The sequence below is a fragment of the Natator depressus genome, chromosome 5 (genome assembly GCF_965152275.1).
Source record: "Natator depressus isolate rNatDep1 chromosome 5, rNatDep2.hap1, whole genome shotgun sequence".
In the NCBI taxonomy this organism is placed as follows: domain Eukaryota; kingdom Metazoa; phylum Chordata; order Testudines; family Cheloniidae; genus Natator; species Natator depressus.
Genome location: NC_134238.1, coordinates 50,033,535 through 50,053,306, shown reverse-complemented (window position 1 = coordinate 50,053,306; position 19,772 = coordinate 50,033,535). Strand labels below are relative to the sequence as shown.

The 19,772-nt window shown below is 40.1% G+C and overlaps 2 protein-coding genes across 6 annotated transcripts in view; one reads left to right on the top strand and one right to left on the bottom strand.

The window, feature by feature from the left end:
* Window positions 1-531: 531 nt before the first annotated feature.
* On the bottom strand, window positions 532-7,829 carry AK6 (adenylate kinase 6). 4 transcript variants are annotated; one of them, XM_074952780.1, is made up of 6 exons: window positions 7,580-7,829; window positions 6,548-6,640; window positions 5,658-5,899; window positions 2,774-2,832; window positions 2,001-2,146; window positions 532-1,848 (listed from the first exon to the last, which is right to left on the bottom strand). In XM_074952780.1, the coding sequence occupies exons 3-6, from the start codon at window positions 5,779-5,781 to the stop codon at window positions 1,659-1,661; spliced, it is 519 nt and encodes a 172-aa protein (XP_074808881.1). In that variant the 5' UTR covers window positions 5,782-5,899; window positions 6,548-6,640; window positions 7,580-7,829; the 3' UTR covers window positions 532-1,658. The 4 variants fall into 4 exon arrangements, with proteins under 4 accessions (XP_074808881.1, XP_074808880.1, XP_074808878.1 ...); XM_074952779.1 differs by lacking the exon at window positions 7,580-7,829 and adding an exon at window positions 7,375-7,526; XM_074952777.1 differs by lacking the exon at window positions 7,580-7,829 and adding an exon at window positions 7,285-7,518.
* Window positions 7,725-19,772, top strand: part of RAD17 (RAD17 checkpoint clamp loader component) — a 27,429-nt gene continuing 15,381 nt past the window's right edge. Inside the window, exons 1-9 of one of the 2 annotated variants that reach the window (XM_074952775.1) lie at window positions 7,725-7,980; window positions 8,625-8,726; window positions 10,664-10,924; window positions 11,602-11,685; window positions 14,987-15,143; window positions 16,411-16,547; window positions 19,251-19,303; window positions 19,396-19,521; window positions 19,612-19,681. In XM_074952775.1, coding sequence (XP_074808876.1) covers window positions 8,682-8,726; window positions 10,664-10,924; window positions 11,602-11,685; window positions 14,987-15,143; window positions 16,411-16,547; window positions 19,251-19,303; window positions 19,396-19,521; window positions 19,612-19,681 — 933 coding nt within the window. In that variant the 5' untranslated portion in view covers window positions 7,725-7,980; window positions 8,625-8,681. Of the gene's footprint in view, window positions 7,981-8,168; window positions 8,353-8,624; window positions 8,727-10,663; window positions 10,925-11,601; window positions 11,686-14,986; window positions 15,144-16,410; window positions 16,548-19,250; window positions 19,304-19,395; window positions 19,522-19,611; window positions 19,682-19,772 lie in introns of those variants that run through there. The other variant, XM_074952776.1, reaches the window with a different exon arrangement.

The following is a 19,772-nucleotide window of genomic DNA, read 5'->3' as shown; positions in this document are numbered from 1 at the left end:
TTTATGAATAAGATGAATAGGATTGGTCCTAGGACTGACCCTTGAGGAACACCACTAGTTACCCTGGTGTTCATTCTGAAAATTTACCATTTACTCCTACCCTTTGTTCCCTGTCTTTTAATCAGTTCTCAGTCCACTGAAAGGATCTTCCCTCTTATCCCATGACAACTTAATTTACATAAAAGCCTTTGGTGAGGGACCTTGTCAAAGGCTTTCTAGAAATCGAAGCACACTATGTCCCTGGATCCCCCTTGTCCACAGATTTGTTGACCCCCTCAGAGAACTCCAATAGATTAGTAAGACATTATCTCCCTTTACAGAAACCATGTTGACTTTTGCCTAACAATGTCTGTACTAAGCCACTCTTTTCCTGAGAATAGTTCTAGATGTTACATTCCACAAATCTGATACAAATAAAATAGACCAATTAACACTTTTTATATTAATGTACTTTAATTTTCATGTTTGGAAAAATACTTTACCAAAAATACCTAAAAAAAAAAAAAAAGGCAAAAAAGCCAAAATTGCTTTATGGAAGTACACTCAGAACTTGTTTGCATTATAGTCCTTCAAATCAATCTGAACATTTTTCCTCTTCCAGCAGGTGATAAGTTTAAACAACTCTGGCAGTTTCCTACTCTTGTAAGATTCTGTGGTCCTTATTCAAGCAACACTCCCATTGGGTTCAGTGGGAATGTAACTTGCAGGATCTGGCTCAGAGGGCTCACAACCCACCATGAACAAACAAGATAAACCCATCCAAATTAAACACTATCCTTTCACATAGATCCTTGTTAACAGAGTCCAATCAGATCATTTCCATGCACACAGGCCACTCAAACAGTTACAGTGAAACCTATAAATAATGACGAGCAAAGAGCCTGCTATTATTGTAGTTGTAATAACAGCTAGATGCATAATGCAGTACAATTAATAAAGAGGAATTCTTGCAGGGACTGACATTTAACTGGCCATTATGACAGGTGATGATAGGCAGTCAAGCTCAGGTTTCACTGTAGTCACTTACATCTGTCCTTAAACAGTAATTCACACTCCTCTTTCCACAAAATGATATACTGCTGCTTCTTTAAACTTTCCATTCACAAAAACTTTAAAATTCACCCAAAGTGAATAAAATAATCAACATAAAATGAGCAATGGTTTATATTATGGAGAAATATATGAGGATATGCTCCTCTATGCTATGAAGAAGCTTCTGCTGTTTTAAAATATCTTAGCATTTGAAAACAGCTCACAAAAGTCATGCATTTCACATATCTGCCATGAACATAAGCCTCCAAATATATACACACTCCATTGCAGCCTGGAGCTTTCTCTAATGTAAGAATAGCCTGTGCGCTCCTGACTTCCCTCTATAACCATTTGATAATATAGATCCCAGCTCCGCTCAGTACAAAATCCATCCGTCAGTGGTTGGCATTATTTTAATTTAACCATGTCAGATTCATCAGTATGATCAATCATTATTATAATTCCTCAGTTTTTCCTCAGATTAAAAAGTTATCATTGTTCAATTATACTTCAGTGACTAAAAAAGGTTAATTTACCATGCCACAATTACAAATTTCATTTATTGAAAGGCCAGAATAGCCTGAAAAAAAAAAAAAAAAAAGTCCGTGTTCCTTTTTCCTCAGATTTCAGTTGTTGTCTTTCATCCACTGCTCAATCCACTGTATAATCTGATCTAAATTCCGCTCCAGGTCCTCTGGCGTGTTACTAGGCAACTGGTGTACAATTTCTTCCTTATAAGATGACATTGCCTCTTCATAAATAGTCTGAAAAATCTCACATTGAATGTTGTCCTGTAGTTTTTTCCCTTTGTACCCTCTAAACACAAAACCAAAAGAACACTTAGATAAGCAAATATAAAAGAAAGAGGACTTTATATCCTTATCTTACACAAAACCCTGAATTTGTACTCTTGAAAGGCTCCTGTGAATCTGCATGACAATTCACCTTCATTTACTCCACTGATTTACCTGCTTTCAAGTCTGTCGTACAGAAATGAGTTTTCAGTGCGAAGTACAAATACTATATGAAACCAGCGTTCTGGGAAGAAGTCACAGCCATGATAATCAACAATAACTCCACCTTCATTCATTTTGTCTTCTAGTTCATCAATTACCTACAGAAAAGTCAGACAAAGGCTCAAGAAAACTAGATGCAGCTTCTTTGTACAGTAAAAGCTTTGTTATCCGGCAACATTGGGGGAGTGAGGGGTGCCGGTAAGTAAAAAACTCTGGTTAACTAAGAGAGAGGGAGTTTGGGTGTGGGCTCAGGTTTGGGGGGCTTGGGCTCTGGGAGGGAGTTTGGGTGCAGGAGGGGGCTCGGGGCAGGGGTGCTGGATCCAGGCCACGCTTACCTTGGGCGGCTCCCCGCAAGCAGCAATGTGTCTCTGCTGCTCCTAGGCGGAGGCGTGACTAGGCAGTTCTGCGTGCTGCCTCCCCCAGCAGGTGCCACCCCTGCAGCTCCCAGAGCCAATGCCCCGCACCCCCCCCCCACTCCAAACCCTTTGTGGCTGTTCCTCTGCCTAGGAGCAGCAGGGACATGTCGCTGCTTCCGGGGAGCCACGCAAAGCCAGCTAGGAAGCCTGCCAGCCCCACGCCAACCGGACTATAAACCAGACTTTCCATGAAGATCAGAAAAGTCGGTTTACAGAGCTTTCTGGTTGGTAAAGTACCAGAAACACAGCTTTTACCATAATTAACCCCACCCCCACTTTCAATATGATAGATTTTGAAGTTGGACTCACTCGGTCTTCATCCAAAATTGGGCATTCATATTCCTCATCAAAGCCTTCATATAATTCCCCTATAGAAAAAAAAAGAGTCCACGTTATTTTGTGAGATAATGGTAGTCATTTGACAACACATTTATGTTAATCTGACACTGACAATCAATAGAAATTATGTTTATTTTTCAAATTCTTTAAAATCTATTGTATAGATTTGTTTCAATAAAACAAATGCCATGGATAAAAGCATTACCTTGAACATTAAAGCCGGGTGGATTGATTTAAATCAGCAAACAGGAAAACTGGATTTAAATAACTGATTTTAATCATGTTTTGCGTTTGAACTTTTTAGTTACTTTCCTTGGGAAAAAAAATGGATTCTTCTTGGTTGGTACCAATTAACATACTGATTTACAACTAAATATGGCCTTTACACTAAATTTGTTGCTTCCTTTTGCTAACCAGGAGGGCACTACAGCTATATAAATGTATTTAAGCAATCATATAGCTTAATTTACATTTATCCAAATTCTTGATTTTTACAGTTTTTATGATGTTAGAATATGGTTAATGATGCATTTCTTATTTACTAGATGATTAATTTTTTATTTGTGATTTATGTCAGGCTCTCTTTAGATTTTATGCCTTTTTAATTGAATATTCAACAGAATTTTTATTTAATAAAGTACCTTAAGATACATAAGAAAAAGGTTTATCAAAACATGTTTTGCACTTAAAACTAACTAATATATTAAACAAAGGAATTACTCTCTGCAGTTAGTGAATCGAACTGATTATTTCTGGATGCTGTGTCCTTCAAGATTTTAGAACTAGTAAATATCATCCTATTGCAGCTAGTATTTGATTCATATATTGGAAGAGGAAAACAAGTGCTCCTCCTTTTTCAACTTCCAATTGGTTTCCTAACTTTGAATGAACTAGTTGAATAAACTGAAATGAAGAAAATATTCTCTCTGCACCTCAGAAGAGGCTATAGCTGTCAAAAGCTGGTTTAACACTTCAGAGAATTCTGGTTCTAGGTGCATAGGCATTGACTTCTATCAGTTCAGTAGTCTGGGGTTTCTTTAAAACTTGTCTGCAAATATGTATTGCTTCATATTATTTCTGGTATTTAATTTAAATGACTAATAGATTATAACAAGTGTAGACCTTTACATATGTTGTCAATTTCAAATTTAAATAGTTTATTTTATAAAAATCCTGTCTTTAATTTAAATAAAAAATCCAATTCATTTTTAACATATCAATTTTTATCCACACTTTATTAAAACATCTGTCATACCACAAGCCTCTTAGCACTGAATTATGCCTCTACATGGCAAAGCTACTGAGGGAAATGAGGACATGAGGTGCAATTGTATAAGGGTGGGAGGTATGGTGAACAGCTGGTCATGCTTAACCTTTAAAAAGGTGCAGTTAACACTTTCCCAAGTGTTTATCTTTCAGTTGTCTCAGGGCTTCATCCTGCAATCCTCATTCCCTTAAGTAGTCCTCACTGATGCAAATAGTCCCACTGATTACAAAAGCCCGATCTTGCATCCAAGTCTATACAAGCAGACCCCCATGGGTGGTGGGTATCATAGGCGAAGGAGGCTGTGCCTCCCCAAACAGCCAGGGGTGGCCCTGCCCACGTTCCACTCCATGCCCTCCCTGCTTCCTTCCCCCTATGCAGTGGCCTCGGCTTGGGCTGGGTCCACGCCACCTGGTGCTCCTGGGGCTGGGGGAGCTAGCCTCGGTGAAGGCCAGTGGCCGCAGTGTGGAAGCTCTGTGTTCCAGCAGTTGCAGAAGAGGTGAAACCTTGTGTGGAAGGGGTGGGGCGGGGCTCGGCTCGCCTTCCTCAACCAGCGGTTCACATGCCACCCATGCAGACTCCTATGTCTACATGGGTCCCCTTGAAGGAGAGGGGCCAGCGGGGCTGTTTGCATGAATGAGGATTGCAAGACAGAGCCCTGAGTTTGTAGAAAACATTTTTTGAGAAATAGTTTATCACATAATTAGACTATATTGTAATGCCTATGCTCAAGGGAGCAGAGTTAAGGTTATGCACGAGACTCTGACCTTAGCATCTCCAGATCTGAGTGCCTTACTGTGCAACCTTAATTTTCTCATAATGTAGTTCTTCAGATGGAACAAGAAAATACAATACTGAGCACTAAATCATGCTCTTGCTTTTATACTAGTGAGGAAGATAAATAAAAAGGAAGGGGAGGCTGCTGAAAAAGAAGTAATTTGCTAATATCCCTATTATCCTACCCTGGCTTGTCAGCACTAAGGTAGGACTTTGCCCTAAAATGCCATTGTCAAGGTTCCTTCCCCACTCTGAACTCTAGGGTACAGATTTGGGGACCTGCATGAAAGACCCCCTAAGCTTATTCTTACCAGCTTAGGTTAAAACTTCCCCAAGGCACAGATTTCCTTCTTGCCTTGGGAATCAGCTTAGGTTAAAAACCTGATACTCTGCCACCACCAAGCGATTTAAACAAAGAACAGCGAAAGAGACCACTTGGGGGGATATTTTTAGGAAAGATGTCTCCAAGCCCTACACCCCCTTTCCTGGGGAAGGCTTAATAATAATATCCTCACCAATTGGTACAGGTGAACACAGACCCAAACCCTTGGACCTTAAGAACAATGAAAAATCAATCAGGTTCTTAAAAGAAGAATTTTATTTAAAGAAAAGGTAAAAGAATCACCCTATAAAATCAGGATGGTAAATACTTTACAGGGTAATCAGATTCAAAACACAGAGAATCCCTCTAGGCAAAACCTTAAGTTACAAAAAGACACAAAAACAGGAATACACATTCCCTCCAGCACAGCAAATTTCACAAGCCAAAAAAACAAAAGAAAATCTAACGCATTTTCTAGCTAGATTACTTACTAACTTTACAGGAGTTGGAAGGCTTGCATCCTTGATCTGTTACCGGCAAAGGTATCACGCAGACTGACAAAACCCTTTGTCCCCCACTCCAGATTTGAAAGTATCTTGTCCCCTCATTGGTCATTTTGGGTCAGGTGCCAGCGAGGTTACCTTAGCTTCTTAACCCTTTACAGGTGAAAGGATTTTTCCTCTGGCCAGGAGGGATTTTATAGCACTGTATACAGAAAGGTGGTTACCCTTCCCTTTATATTTATGACAGCCATCAAGTCACATTTGGAGAGATTGAGGAAAGGAAGAAAACAGGGCAAAGTGTAAGAAAAAATGTGTATAATGGACATCAGTCTTAACTGTATTTTGTAAATGCACTCAGTGTGATGGATAGATACATGATCAATATGGTGGCATCCTATTAGACTATTAATTTAACAAGGAATACTTATTATTTTAACAGGATTTACATGAATATAAGTCTAGTATTTATCTCAAAAGAAATTATTACAAGCTCTCCTAAATGTATCACGCCCATCAACCCACCCAAAAAAATTTATAATTATGATTAAGCAGCAATAATGTACATTTAATATTTACCTATTGTTTGCAAAAAGAAAAGGAGTACTTGTGGCACCTTAGAGACTAACCAATTTATTTGAGCATAAGCTTTTGTGAGCATAAGCTTTTGTGAGCTACAGCTGATGAAGTGAGCTGTAGCTCACGAAAGCTTATGCTCAAATAAATTGGTTAGTCTCTAAGGTGCCACAAGTACTCCTTTTTGCGAATACAGACTAACACGGCTGCTACTCTGAAACCTATCTATTGTTTGCATGTCTCTCTTATACAAAGCAAATATATTCTAAATACTCCAAAGGAATATACATTGTTATACAACCTACCTTCTTTTGCCAAATCACCCACATTAACATATGTTGCCCCTATTCTTCCTGCAAGCTCTTTGCCCAGTGTAGTCTTCCCTACACCAGGAGTACCTATAAAACAAATTATATAAAGTGATACATTATTTAAATCAATGCCATTTGTATAATGCATTTGTATCATACCTAACGTAAGTACTTTAGCAAATAAATACATTATGGTACATCACAACCATAAACTCATTGATAAGCAGAAATACAATTACGTTAAAATGTTTAAAAAATAAAGTTTTGATTTAAAGGAACCAACTCAGCTGTGCAGATCTTAAAGGCCACAAATGTCTCTTTAAATAAGTCAGCCAGAAAAGTGTACCAAAAAACCCCACAACAAAATAACGACCACTAAACCCCACCCCCACAGAATAACAGAGGAGAAGGGGGAGAAGAAAGTTTGGCAAGAAAATACAGATCTGAATGGCATCAGCAAATAAAAGTGAAATCTGCTCTACACTACGCAATTTTAAACTGACCCCATACTGACTCTGGTATCATCATATGGTTATGGTAAAGTAAAGTACTAGCAACACTCTGCCAAAACCCTGAATTTGAAAGCCAGTTGTCAGACTACTTGTGCGAATGCATCACTGCCATTCTCAGCAAAGAACTGATGGGGAAAAACTCCTCGATCAGACCGTGACGTATCAAAAGCTGATAATGGATTGAACAAAATTAATGAAACATGTCATGGGATCACTAGCCTTTGCAATTGTTAAGCCACTTAACCCAAAGCAGTTCCCTAGTTTCCGGACCACTCCCAGACCCCACTGGCAGGGACAAAGGAAACGGACATTTGCAGACTCGGCTGCGGCTTCTCTATGGATCTCGTATTGGTCGCTCAGGCCAGCAGCGAACCCCTCGTCGCTCAGCGACCACGTGCAGCGTGAGGACGCGCGGCTCAGCCAGCCCGGGGCAGGCGGCGGGGCGACCCCGCGCTGCCCCGGGGTCCCATGTCGCTGCTCCGGCGACAGGGGCGCGACTCTCACGGTTTCTTACCCGTGAGCAGGATGTTGGGCCGCCGCATGTCTGGCGTCTCGCCGGCTGGTAGGACGAAAGCAGCAGACGAGTTACCTAGGAGACACGTGAGCACCTGTCCAGGGCCTTCCCTGGCCTCCTAGCTCGGCGCACCCTAAGGTCGTCAGCAGCTGCGCCGCCGCCGCCGCCGCGCCGCCGCTCGTTCGGCTCCCTTAGGCGCGGGTGCGGGGCAGGCGCTGTGCGGGCAGCTAAGTGCCGCGGAGCGTGGGAGGTCCCTGCGGTAGTAGAAGGCTGGGTCGGTTTCCTCTGCGTCGCTCTTCTCCGCTAAGGAGAGGCCTCGGCGGCTGCGCGCCCCAGTCCTGGCCGGTGCCTCCCCCTCGCCGGAAGCGGGTGGTCCGGCGGCCGAAGCGCGCTGTGCCCAGGTGTTTGTGCTGCAGGGTCCCGCGGTCGTTGGTGCCGGGCCCCGGGAGGGGGAGCTCGATCTCCGCCCGAGCCCTGCGGCGGGACCCGACTTCAGGGGGAGAGAAACAACTCTGTCAGCTCGCCCGCCCCAGCGCCAGCCTGGGACGTGACAGCAGCGGGGAGGGGGCTCTGAGTTTACCGGGACTGGGCCCCTTGCCTGGTGCAGGCGGGGCCCCTGATTAGCCACGGATGGGCCTGTGTAGGCTACAGCGACAAGCGAGTCAGGGGAGCTGGTATCGACAGCCAGACTGTGCCCGGACACTGTTCCAGCCAGTGCCAGGGAAAGCTTTACGCTGGGTGCCTCTGTAACCGGGTCACTACCCTTGGGCAAGGTAGGGCATAACCCAGTTACAGGGTTGCAACCCAGTCCCGCCCACGCTACAGCTGGGTTGTAACCGCTCCCCCCCCCCCCCCGTCTCCTTTGTAGAGCAGATAGGATGTATTTTTAACCTTGTATTTGCATATACATTTATTTAAATATCACTTAGTAATTCACATAGTTTCAGTTAGAAGACTAGTTAATCTTTAATGGCTATAAATGGTTTAGATTCTTTTCCTCAAGAAGGAAAGGATTATTCTTACGGTCTGTTCCACCACCTTTCAGGTTCAGGTCACTTTCTTTAACGTGGTCATACACTGCGGATGGGAATGATAAAGGTTGATGATGTCAAAAAATTCTTCTAGAAGAAAGATAGTGCCAACTAAAGTAGGTGATTGATAATTAAAAATATTTTTTAAAATAAATTGTTTTGGATTATGTGTGTAAATTGGAGCTTTAATCTTGCTACAGCACAAGCACATCTTGGTACAAGTGTGTGTAATTAAATATAATTTTATGATATAGCAACAAGCCATTTCTACCCTTATATATTAATCAGAAACTTAAATGAAGGCAAGAAAGGAAAAAAAGGCAAAAGATTATTTGCACTATATTCCTTGTTTTTATGCTGAGTGTAATTTCAGTGTTCTCTTGGAATGGTTTAATTTGTTTTTCATACTGTATGACAGTTTGTGTTAAATCTGAGGTCAATTTAAGTACTGATTGCTTTGTATCATCTTTCTTACACCTGAATATTTCTTTTGCCATCATTGTGGCTTAAAGTGAGTCATTTAAAGGAAACCAATTTGAAAGCTAGCCTTCAAAATAATAATAATAATTAATAATAATTTAAAGTACTTCCAAATACTGCAAGTGCTCGTTAATCTCTGTGCCAGTATTTGTTATCCAGTCACATTTTCCTATACAAAAAGGTTTTTTCCTCTCACTGATGCAGAGTGAAAAATCCACATGAATCAAAGAGATTACTGACTATTAATTCACACAATGCTTTCAAGTGCACAAATTTATCTGGGGGAAAAAAAATCAGTTCTGGTAATCTTCGATGTTACTTGTGTGATTAAAAACTACTTGAAGCTTAAAATCAAGTCTGATTTTCTTTTTCTAGTTGATGGTACCCCTTTCACTCAGTGGAACATTTTTAAGCCCTCTGCAAATATGTGTTGGTTTTGTAAAAAGTGTGCAGAGTACTGAGTATGCATGAACCCTCTTGATGGGGATAATATTGATTTAATTAATTCTTATTAGCTTCTTTCAGGCAGGGCTCTGTGTATTGTGCAGCTATAGAATATGTGATAGATTCCACAGAATTGTTCTTTAGAATCTAAATTTTCATTTTAAAAAATGGTTCTAGCCCAGTGGTTGTGAAGATGTGGACAGAATGTAAACTGTGCAGTGTTGTCGTTGAGTGTACATACAGTTTGAAAAAGAGCTCTGAGTTATATAAACTTCCCCACTTGTGTCGATGGGCTATTAAATCTAAAACCTAAAGATAAACATTTTAATGTTAGCTTTGTTAGCTATTTCATTACTGATCATCACTGTAGGAGAAACTTCTGGTAAATGTGCTTGACCCACAATCCAAAATTAGTTTCCATATCTCTCCGTTTATCGAAGCCCAACTGTTTTCTACTTAGCTGCCAAAACCTGTTTCTCCTGCGCATGCACACATACACACAATTAAATTTGTGCGTTGTAAATACAAAAATGTGCAGCATATCAAACATTCAAAATATAGAGGCAATGTTAAATACATTGAATAATATAAAAACACTGAAGAGGCTATTGTGTTCTTTGTTGTTTCATTTTTAACTCATTCTAAACCTTGGCTTTTCACTTAATAAAGGAAGCTGCTCCAGAATTTCCCATGTGCTCCACAAGAGTGCTATGATACAATGTCCTTGCCACGGAATTGAGGTCAAGCTTCTTGTGGTGCATAAGAGGCTTTCATTGTAGAACTTTAGTTGGGGTGAGCAAGCGAACATTTATTTATAATTATCAGTACCTACTAAGGACTTCCAAGAGCTTCTTTTCAAATATTAAAGGGACAAGTTGAATAAGATAATATCTTTTGGACCAACTTCTGTTAGTAAGAGACTAGCATTCAAGCTTACTCTTCAAATATGGCATTTCATTATATTTTCATAAGGGAAAAAGATTGGTTGTTACTGAAAATATTCAAGATGTAAATTTATATATTTGATAGATAATGCCAAGTTATTCAGAGTCAACTGCAGCTGAATATAGAGCAAAAAAGAAGTGAAAAACTGTCTGGTATTAACCTTCACAAATTTCTGTTTTGTCAGGTAACAGATTGGGTGGCATCTTCATTTGATGATTTCTTTGGGAATACAAATACTTCATCTAGTACCGTTCTTGTGAAGTCATCTGGGGAGGCTAATCAGCATCAGAAGAGAAAAGATCATTCCTCTGTGCCAGAAAGTAGCAAGAATAAGGTTCTGGCCAGAATCAAGGGAAAGTCATCTTCAATTTGTGATCACTTTAAACAAAATCAAAGCCAGTCTCAAAATGAACCATGGGTAGATAAATACAAACCAGGAACACAGGTATGAGAAGTATTCTAAATGTTAGATGTGGTAAGGGACATAAAATCATTTTTGTGTAACTTATGAATTGTTCTATTTCTGCAAACTAGTCCTACCCAGAGTGCAGTTTCTAAATGTTAGATTGTCTTGCATCAGTGTAAAATCTGAATGATTAGTTGACTGTGCCAACTATCTGTAGAGAAGACGTTGAACAAACTCAGGTTTTCACAGCTATTTATCCACAGAACTTGCATTTTTACTGATGCATTTCAAATATGTTAGTGTGTGTATTACCTATTACTCTCGAAATGAGGAACCTTGTGGTATGAACTACTGTGGAGTAGCAAATTAACATTCTTATGCTTTTAAAATAATCCACCTCTGAAATGGCTTTGTTGGTATGTATGTAAATAATAAACAACTGTACTTCAGGGATTGTTTCAGGGCTCACCTTTGATTCTTGGTATTTGGAAAATTGGTGGGGAATTGGAGTTAAAGGAGGGGATTTGTGATGGGTTACTTTCAATTGCTGTGCTTAGGATGTATTTAAATTATGTTAAGGGTGGCTAGGTCATTCTCGTATGTAAGCACTGTGTTTGGCATTTTTACCAACATAAGTACTATTCTTGAACTGTATCAATAAAAGTTCATAAATCAGAGCTTATATGTATTTCTTACATCCTCTCTCATCATTCTAGAATGAGCTTGCTGTACATAAGAAGAAGATTGAAGAAGTTGAAAGCTGGTTAAAAGCTCAGATATTTCAAAGGGAGCCAAAGCAGGTAGTCCATAAATTTTCTTTTTTAAATTTATTTTATTTAATTAAGTTGTAAGAAGTTAAACTTGCAAGTAATCATACAAATGACACTACAGACCTTTTATAGCTTATATAAACTCCACGTCAGTGAAATAGAATGAATTATGTGGGGTTCATGGGATTCATTTGGATAAACAGGATGTTTCTTAATGCACAGCTGAAGACAAATCCATAATTGGCTTAATGGGGTTTGAAGTAAGAGAGAGCCTCTGGATTTTGTTTGGGAGACACTGTGTTTATACATTTAAAGAAAAAATGGACCCATGTGACAGATCGCTGCAATCTGAAGGAGCTCATTGTGAGACAAGCATTACACCACAAACAATGACACTCATTTGAAAGTATAACTTTTATTTTAAACTGCTGTGTACAGATACTCAGAAATGCTTGTCTTGTTGAAAACTGAATATCTTGGGAGTTTAATATAGTGCACAAGGTAGTTCGGATTCTATTTTAATATTGAAAGGACTGTGTTGACATTTTAATATCATATAAAATTATTCTAACAATGTAGGCGAGAGCTTTACTTTTCAAACTTACTTATTCTTATATCCCTTCAGAGTCTGTATCCGTAGGAGAAACAAGAACTGGATTCTATTTCTCCTTCAACAGAATTATTTACTAACTTCTGGTCAGTTTACACCTGTGCAATCCCATTAAAGGTAATGGGGTTGCACAGGTGTCATGGAAATCCTAATTTATTCTGCAGAACTTCTGTTGACAATATGTTAGTGTCCAGGAACTAAGCTTGCATTATATAATGGCAGGCTGATTTTGTAGAACTGGTACTTGTACTTGTAAAAGGATGGCTTTTCTTCATAAACTGAAAACACTGATGAAGAATCATTGAGACACAATTAACATGTAACCCCAGATGTTGTTTCTGATCATTTTTCAGAAAAGAACCAAACTATAAATGTTCTACTGTTGCCTTAGAGGAAATCTCAAAATGAAATGTTTAATACTAAACTGGATGAGCCCTAGACACAGATACAGCAGGGGAACAATTTGACATGGTCAAGGGGATGGTCTCTAGAGAACCTGAAAAAGGCCCTATCCTGTTTTCTTTGTACACCCAACATTCCCATTGAAGCCAAAAGGGAGTTTTGGTAGTTCATGGAATGGAGGACTGGGCCTCTGCTAGGTCATTTTTCTATCTCATTTTTAAGATTTTTCTGTGAAGGCCCATTTTAAAGCAGGACTGGTGTGCAGCATCCTATTGCGGGGGTCTCAGATTATAGCTCTTATTAGCAAAATAGTATTGCAAACAATGGGTGTTATAATGTAGATTATAATTTTATTTTTCAGAATTATTTCACATTTTATCTATGGTGAAGTGCTACAAGGCATATGAACTTTCAGATTCCGTAACTATGGGCCATTTTGCTCAGTGTTTTAAAATGGCAAGTCCACACCTCCTTTCTTACCATCACAATCCAGAGAAAAATACATAGAATATATTTATGACAAATTGTCATTTCTCCTCTGTCCACTAATTATGTAGCTTTGTATATTCACCAAGTGTGAGTCAGATCATTGAGAGATAACAGGCACATGCATACAAATACTTACTGATAGTCTTCACAAGGTGGAAACTGAGTGCCTGAGTCTCCAGTTCACTAGATCAGTGCTGTACCAATATATTATTAGAACATTAACTTGACAAAAATATTTTTAACACTGAAAATAGGACTATAAAATTTGTCATACCAGACCAGTGGTTCAACTAGCCTGGTAATCTGCCTTTGCCAGTTATAAATACTTTAGATCAGTGGTCTCCAAAGTGGGGTGCGCGCACCTTAAGGGGTATGCCAGAGGATCCCATGGGGTGCGCGGCAGGAGGAGCACTGCCGGATGGCACTCTGCCATTTTTTTCCTTCGGCGGCAGCTCTGCACGCCTGCAGCAGGTCTTCCCTTCCGGTGGCACGCCTGCGGCAGGTCTTTCCTCCTTCTTTCTTTGGCGGTAGGCCTGTGGTAAGTCTTGCCCTCTCCTTTCTTCAGCAGCACCGTGGGGGTGCGCGATCCAAAAACTTTGGAGACCACTGCTTTAGATGAAGGCAAAATAAAACCCCTTCTAAAGCAGCTAGTCAACTTGTTCCAGCAAAGTGTTAAAACTCAGTCTACTTTGAATTTATCTAAAATGTAAGGTATTTGGAATTATTTATTAATATGGGAAATCACCAAACACCAATTTAATAATAAATTCCTTTATTACATACAAAGGCCAAATGTTACTTTATGCAGTTACTTTAAACATGCCTAAAAAGCCTTAATAAGAAAGCTCACTACATCTAAACAGTAACAAAACATTTATATGCATTTGATGAAGATATTTACAAATGGGCTAAACCCAGCGTGTTTAGACCCATATTGGTTGGCTCCAATATGGAGAAGCAGGTATTAGCAATGAACTCTTTAAGAGTTTACTTTTTATACTCTCTAACAAACGAGTGATGTCATTGCCAGTTACTGACTTCAGCTAAAAACCAACTGGAGATCGTTCACCCTTATTTCCAGTATCAATCCGGATAAGATATACAATCTCCTTTTTTCCTCAAGGCCTTTCCTCCCCATCTTCTGGGTGTGAAACAGTTTTTCTATTGCACCTGGGATTACGTGGGCTTTAACACTGGTGTGAGAGTTGGGTAAGGGCCATGTTGGCTCATTTTAAAACACATTCTCTTTCTGTGATTTAAAATCATCTGCAGTCACCCTTGGCGGTCAGAGGCCTTCTTTTTAGAAATTTCCCCTTAGCTCATTAGTTATTTGTTGAACCAGAGACGTCCTCCCTATTTTATTCCTTCTGGCCTGATGGCTTCTTTATTTTCAAGGCATTCCTTCTACTTGCTAGTCAGGGTCTTCCTTTACAATACACACATTTCCTTAACCAAACTTAAGTTAACTTTAATTCTATACTTCGCCTACATAAGGTAAAACAATTTAAAATTGGTGTGTGGGGTTGGGTTTTTTGTCATTCGTGTTAGAACCTTTACTGACGTGGCCAGATCTACTTAGGCTCTGCATTGGGATCCTTTGGCATCCCTGGTGTACCCATGAGGAGTCCTTTTGACTTTGAGAGTGGATCTCCATGTAGAATTGAGGCTTAAATATTGCATGCAGTGTGTATAAAACTAACATTTTCCCATTTTAAAAATCAGGTTTTTAATAAAGCAGTGATACAATACTTCAAAAGAATAGAAACCTTAACCCAACATTTCTCCTCTGTCACATTTGAGTCTTGGCTTATAGTGCTCTTTTTGTTATAGGGTGGCTCTGTTTTAGTGTTAACTGGACCCCCCGGTTGTGGAAAGTCTGTAACTATACAAATATTAGCTAAGGAACTTCATGTTCAGGTGCAAGAATGGACCAATCCAATATCTCTAGACTTTAGGAAAGAAGACTTCAAGGATGCTTTTAACTATGGTAATTTCCCCCCAGTTATTTTTATAGTTTCTTAACTAAAAATTTTTAACACCTCAAAACCATTAAATAAGGAATAACTTTAAATTTCTTTCTGAGAGATTTGATGCTAAAAAACATGCTTGGCAAAAAGATTGTTTTATGTATTTGTTTGATGTGCAACGTCAAATTAAGGCCAAAATGCAACGTTCTGTTTTTTTAGTTTTTGTTTGAAATGTGATTTTTTTTTTTTTTTTAAAGGTCTGTTCAGCTGGTGGGTGAAATTCACTTCCGTATGGAGGGCCTGTATAATGTCCTTAGCACCACGTAAGCCCTCTAAGTGAGGGCATGGCTACACTTGCAAATGTAGAGCGCTTTGAGTTAAACCAGCCTTTGTAGAGCGCAGTAGGGAAAGTGCTGCAATCTGTCCACACTGACAGCTACAAGCGCACTGGCGTGGCCACATTAGCAGCTCTTGCAGTGGCCACAGAGAGCAGTGCATTGTGGTAGCTATCCCAGCATGCAAGTGGCTGCAATGTGCTTTTCAAATGGGAGGGGTGGGGTGGAGTGTGACAGGGAGTGTGTTGTGTGTATGTGGGGGGAGAGAGAGTGGGGTTTGGGGGGGCTGAGAGCATGTCAGCATGCTGTCTTGTAAGTTCAGACAGCAGCAGGCCCCACCTCCCCCCCTCTCTCTCTCTCTCTCACAGCATTCCACGGTAATGGTTGCTTTGTCTCAGAGCAGATAAGCATGCCGGCTGTCAGAAACGGAGCTTTCAAAGGGCATATCCGCATTCCTACAGCGAGCTTAAAAAAATGAGAAGAGTGGCCACTTGACTTAAGGGGATTATGGGACGTTTCCGGAGGCTGATCAGAGTGCAGTAATGCAACACCTCGTTCACGCTGACGCCTGGGCATTTCAGCCAGTACGCAACAAGCGTTAATCTTCTTGCCGAGATGGAGTACCAGGAGCGCTCTAGCCGTGGAGTCAGAGCGCTCTATGTGCCTTTCCAGTGTGGATGGGTAGTGAGCTAGGGCACCCGGGGCTGCTTTAGTGTGCTCTATCTCGCAAGTGTAGCCAAGCCCTGAGACTTAAATGTGTCAGAGGGCCTTTGGCAGACCCATTGCACTGGAGTCGACTTTATTCTTTAAAAAGAGATTCGGCATATATTTGACGGTAGACTGTTAAATAGTCATTAACAGAAAATATCAAGGGGATATGATGGCTCTTGTATGAATTTATAATATTTGATATAATATGGAAAAAAAATTTTCATGAATTTTCCTCTTCCAGAATCAAGTTTTCAGATGCTTCCCAGTCAGGCCCAGACTACTCTCTTTCAAGACTTTCTGTTAAGAGCAAATAAGTATAACAAACTTCAGATGCTAGGGGAATCCACAGGGGCGGCGGATAAACTTATTCTCATTGAAGTAAGTAAAAACTCTTGAAATTATTTACTTGTATTACTCATAGCACCTAGAGGCCCTCATGGTGGACCAGGATCTCCTTGTGCTAGTTGCTAGAGGACAAACAAAGGACAAAAAAAGACACTCCCTTACCCCAGAGAGTTTACGTTCTAAGTATAGAACAGGAGATAAAAGATGATTCAATACAGACAGTACAAAGAAACACTGAAACAGCATTGGTCAGGATGAAAGGTTGTGGTCCCAGCCCATTAGTATCCTAACCATTGTCATGTTTTTGTAGATATCACAGCAGAGAGGATGAAGGAGGATAATGAGGGAGCTTTGTGGATGTTTATGGGAGCTTCTCCCGAGCATGAGGGGCAGCACAGGAGGAAGCACAAAGCTGCTTGTTTGAAAATTTAACAAAGGGTGATGGAGGCTGACATCACTGGCCAATTGAAGGCAGGAGTCAACATGTTGATAGTGAATATGAAATGATATGTAGGATAGGGATAGGCTATCAGAGCCTTGAAAATGAAGACAAGTAGCTTATGTTTGATACAATAGAGAAAGAGGAGCTAGTGGAGGGATACAAAGAGAGAGGAGACATGGTCAAAGCAGCAAGATAGGAAAATGATCTTTGCAGCAGCATTCTGAATGGATATGAGTGGGGCAAAATTGTATTTGTGAAGGTCAATATAAAATATATTGCAGTAATCAAGTTAGGAGATGAGCACCTGGATGACAGTTTTAGCTATATGGGTGGATATGATAGGTTATGATGAGATTATGGGCCAGAGTGCCAGGCAAAATGGTGGTGTTGTCCACAGTAATTGAGAAAGAAGGTAGCAGAGAGGACTTTGGGGAGGGGAAGATTAAAGAGTTCTGTTTTAGCTATGTTGATCTTGAAGCTGATGGGTAAACATCTGTAAGGAGATGTTAGAGAGACAGGCTGAGATTTTAGTTAGGGCAGAGAGGTAAAACTGAGTGGTCAGCCTAGAGAAAGAGTTGAGTTGAATTTGTGTTCGCAATGAGATTATCAAGAGAAAAGGTGTACAGGGAAGAGACCGGGACCAAGGATAGATGTGTATGGAACCCCCACAGAAATCTAGAGGGGGGATGAAGAGACTATTCTGAAGGAGCTATTAGAGAGGTAGGAGAAGAACCAGGAAAGGAAGCCAAGGGAGGGCAAGATTTCAAGAAGAGCATAGCTGACTGTGAAGTGGTTGACGGGTCTAGAAGGATAAAGATTACAGTGCAAAGGGTGGAAGCTGTACTGGTGAGAGTCTAAGATGGAATTGGAGGAGAGGGGCTCCAGGCAGTGATTGTAGTTGGTGCATTTGATTAATTTAGAGATGGAAGGGGAAAAGGGCAGTAGCTGGAGAAGCAAGTGTGGCCAATGATGGAATTTTTAAGATGGGAAAGTCTGAAGCATACTTGTATTGTGAAGGGAAAGAGCCAGAGGAGAGAGAGGTTAAGGAGAAAAGTAAGGAGGGGATGAGAGTGGATGGTATAAGGGAGATCAGCAAATGGAATGGGGCAAATTGAGGGGTTAGAGGAGGAAAGCAGACAACTAACTTCTGGTCATAGGAGGGAAAGGAAAGATAAGATGAAGGGATGGAGAAAGTTACTTCATATTTACCAGTTTTGTCTTGGAAGAAATTGAGATCCCATGCAGGGAAAAGTGGAGGTATGAGGAGGCGTGGGTTTGAGGAGTGAGTCAAAGGTGGCAAAAGGGTGCTATTGAAAGCTGAGATTCATGATCATTTATGTGAACATGATATTAAATGGATACTATGTTTCCAAAGGGTTTTGTATCGCAGACCAGTCTTCCTTGAAGCTGTATAAGTGGCTTTAGTTATACCCATGTGAGTTGATTGGAAGGCAGAAGTTGCTTTAACCTCTGGCCATAGAAGGGAGTGAGTGTGCTACCAAAGGATAGCTCAAGACAATGTTGAAGAGCAGCGCTCACACTTGGTTCCCATATATAACTTTAAAGGTAGCCTGAAAAGTGAAATTATTTGTGGTTGTACCCTCCTTTTTGCTGTTTTGTGATGTATAAAGAGAGCCTGAAAGATTTGTTTTTTAAAATGCTTTAATTCTGCTTGGTTTTCTCCTTAGAAATATCAAGGATGTAAAGTCTAGTCTTCATTGTTTTGTTGTGGGACGTTCTTGGAGGGCTAAGACATGTGAGTGTGGATCTTTCACTGTCCTCACTAGAAGGGGCCAGGAGAATAGTCTTTTCTTCCAATTATTTGTTCACCCATTTTTGTTTAACACCTATTTTAATCCATTTTAAACAATCTGAATGAAAATCACCCCTTGTCAATCATGTTTCTCTGGAATGATCTTTCTGAGCTCATAAGTCTCCTAGTTCTCTAGTTCTCCATAATCTCCAGGATAAACAAAGTAGACAGAATTTGAATTCCTAATTAAAAAAAAAAAAACAAGAAAACATTTTTTTGGAAAGCAGGGAAATTTTCAGGCCTCTTAATCCATAATAGTGGTTCTGTGCCCTTTTTCTTCTGCTGCTCTGTTCCTATATTAAGTTTATTTGAAAAATTATTTAACTAGACATTTACACAGCTTATCTAACCACATGTTGAATTTTGCTTGAAGCCAGTGTGGATTGGAGAAAAACTCTGTTTTCATAGAGGGCTTTAACTTTCAGTCCACTAGCAGAGAACAGATACACTTGAATTACAATACTTCATTTGTTTTCAATAGGATATGCCTAACCAGTTTTATCGTGACCGTGACAGTTTACACGAAATTCTGAGGTGAGTTGTAAGTAATCTGCTTATGGGCTAAAATCCTTAACTGCCAGTAAACCAGAGTTTGTGACCCTTGTTATGCTTATTTTGTGTTTTAGGAGGTTTGTGCGGACAAGTAGATGTCCCCTTGTATTTATAATCTCAGACAGTCTCAGTGGAGATAGCAACCAAAAGTTATTATTTCCAAAGGAAATTCAGGAAGAACTGTGTATATCTAGTATTAGGTAAGAGATCATTCACTGCATAAAATTGACCAGAAGGTTAAGTATAGAACCAATAGTTTAATGAAAATTTTTTCTTATTGAATTTGATAGTTTTAACCCTGTGGCTCCAACAATGATGATGAAAGTTCTTAATCGAATAGCTACAGCAGAAGCAAGTATGGTAAGGCATCAAAAACTGCTTGACTTCCACATGGTGCTAGGATCACAGCAAAACATTGCAGGCTGTTAAATCTAGAATATTAGTTTTTGAT

Excerpts from the sequence above, each read along its gene's own strand:
- AK6 (XM_074952780.1), bottom strand. The coding sequence starts at position 5,781 with ATGACCAATGAGGGGACAAGATACTTTCAAATCTGGAGTGGGGGACAA. Across the intron at positions 2,833-5,657 it reads TTCCAACTCCTGTAAAGTTA|GGGAATTATATGAAGGCTTT; the intron begins GTAAGTAATCTA and ends TTTTTTCTATAG. Across the intron at positions 2,147-2,773 it reads CAATTTTGGATGAAGACCGA|GTAATTGATGAACTAGAAGA; the intron begins GTGAGTCCAACT and ends ACTTTTCTGTAG.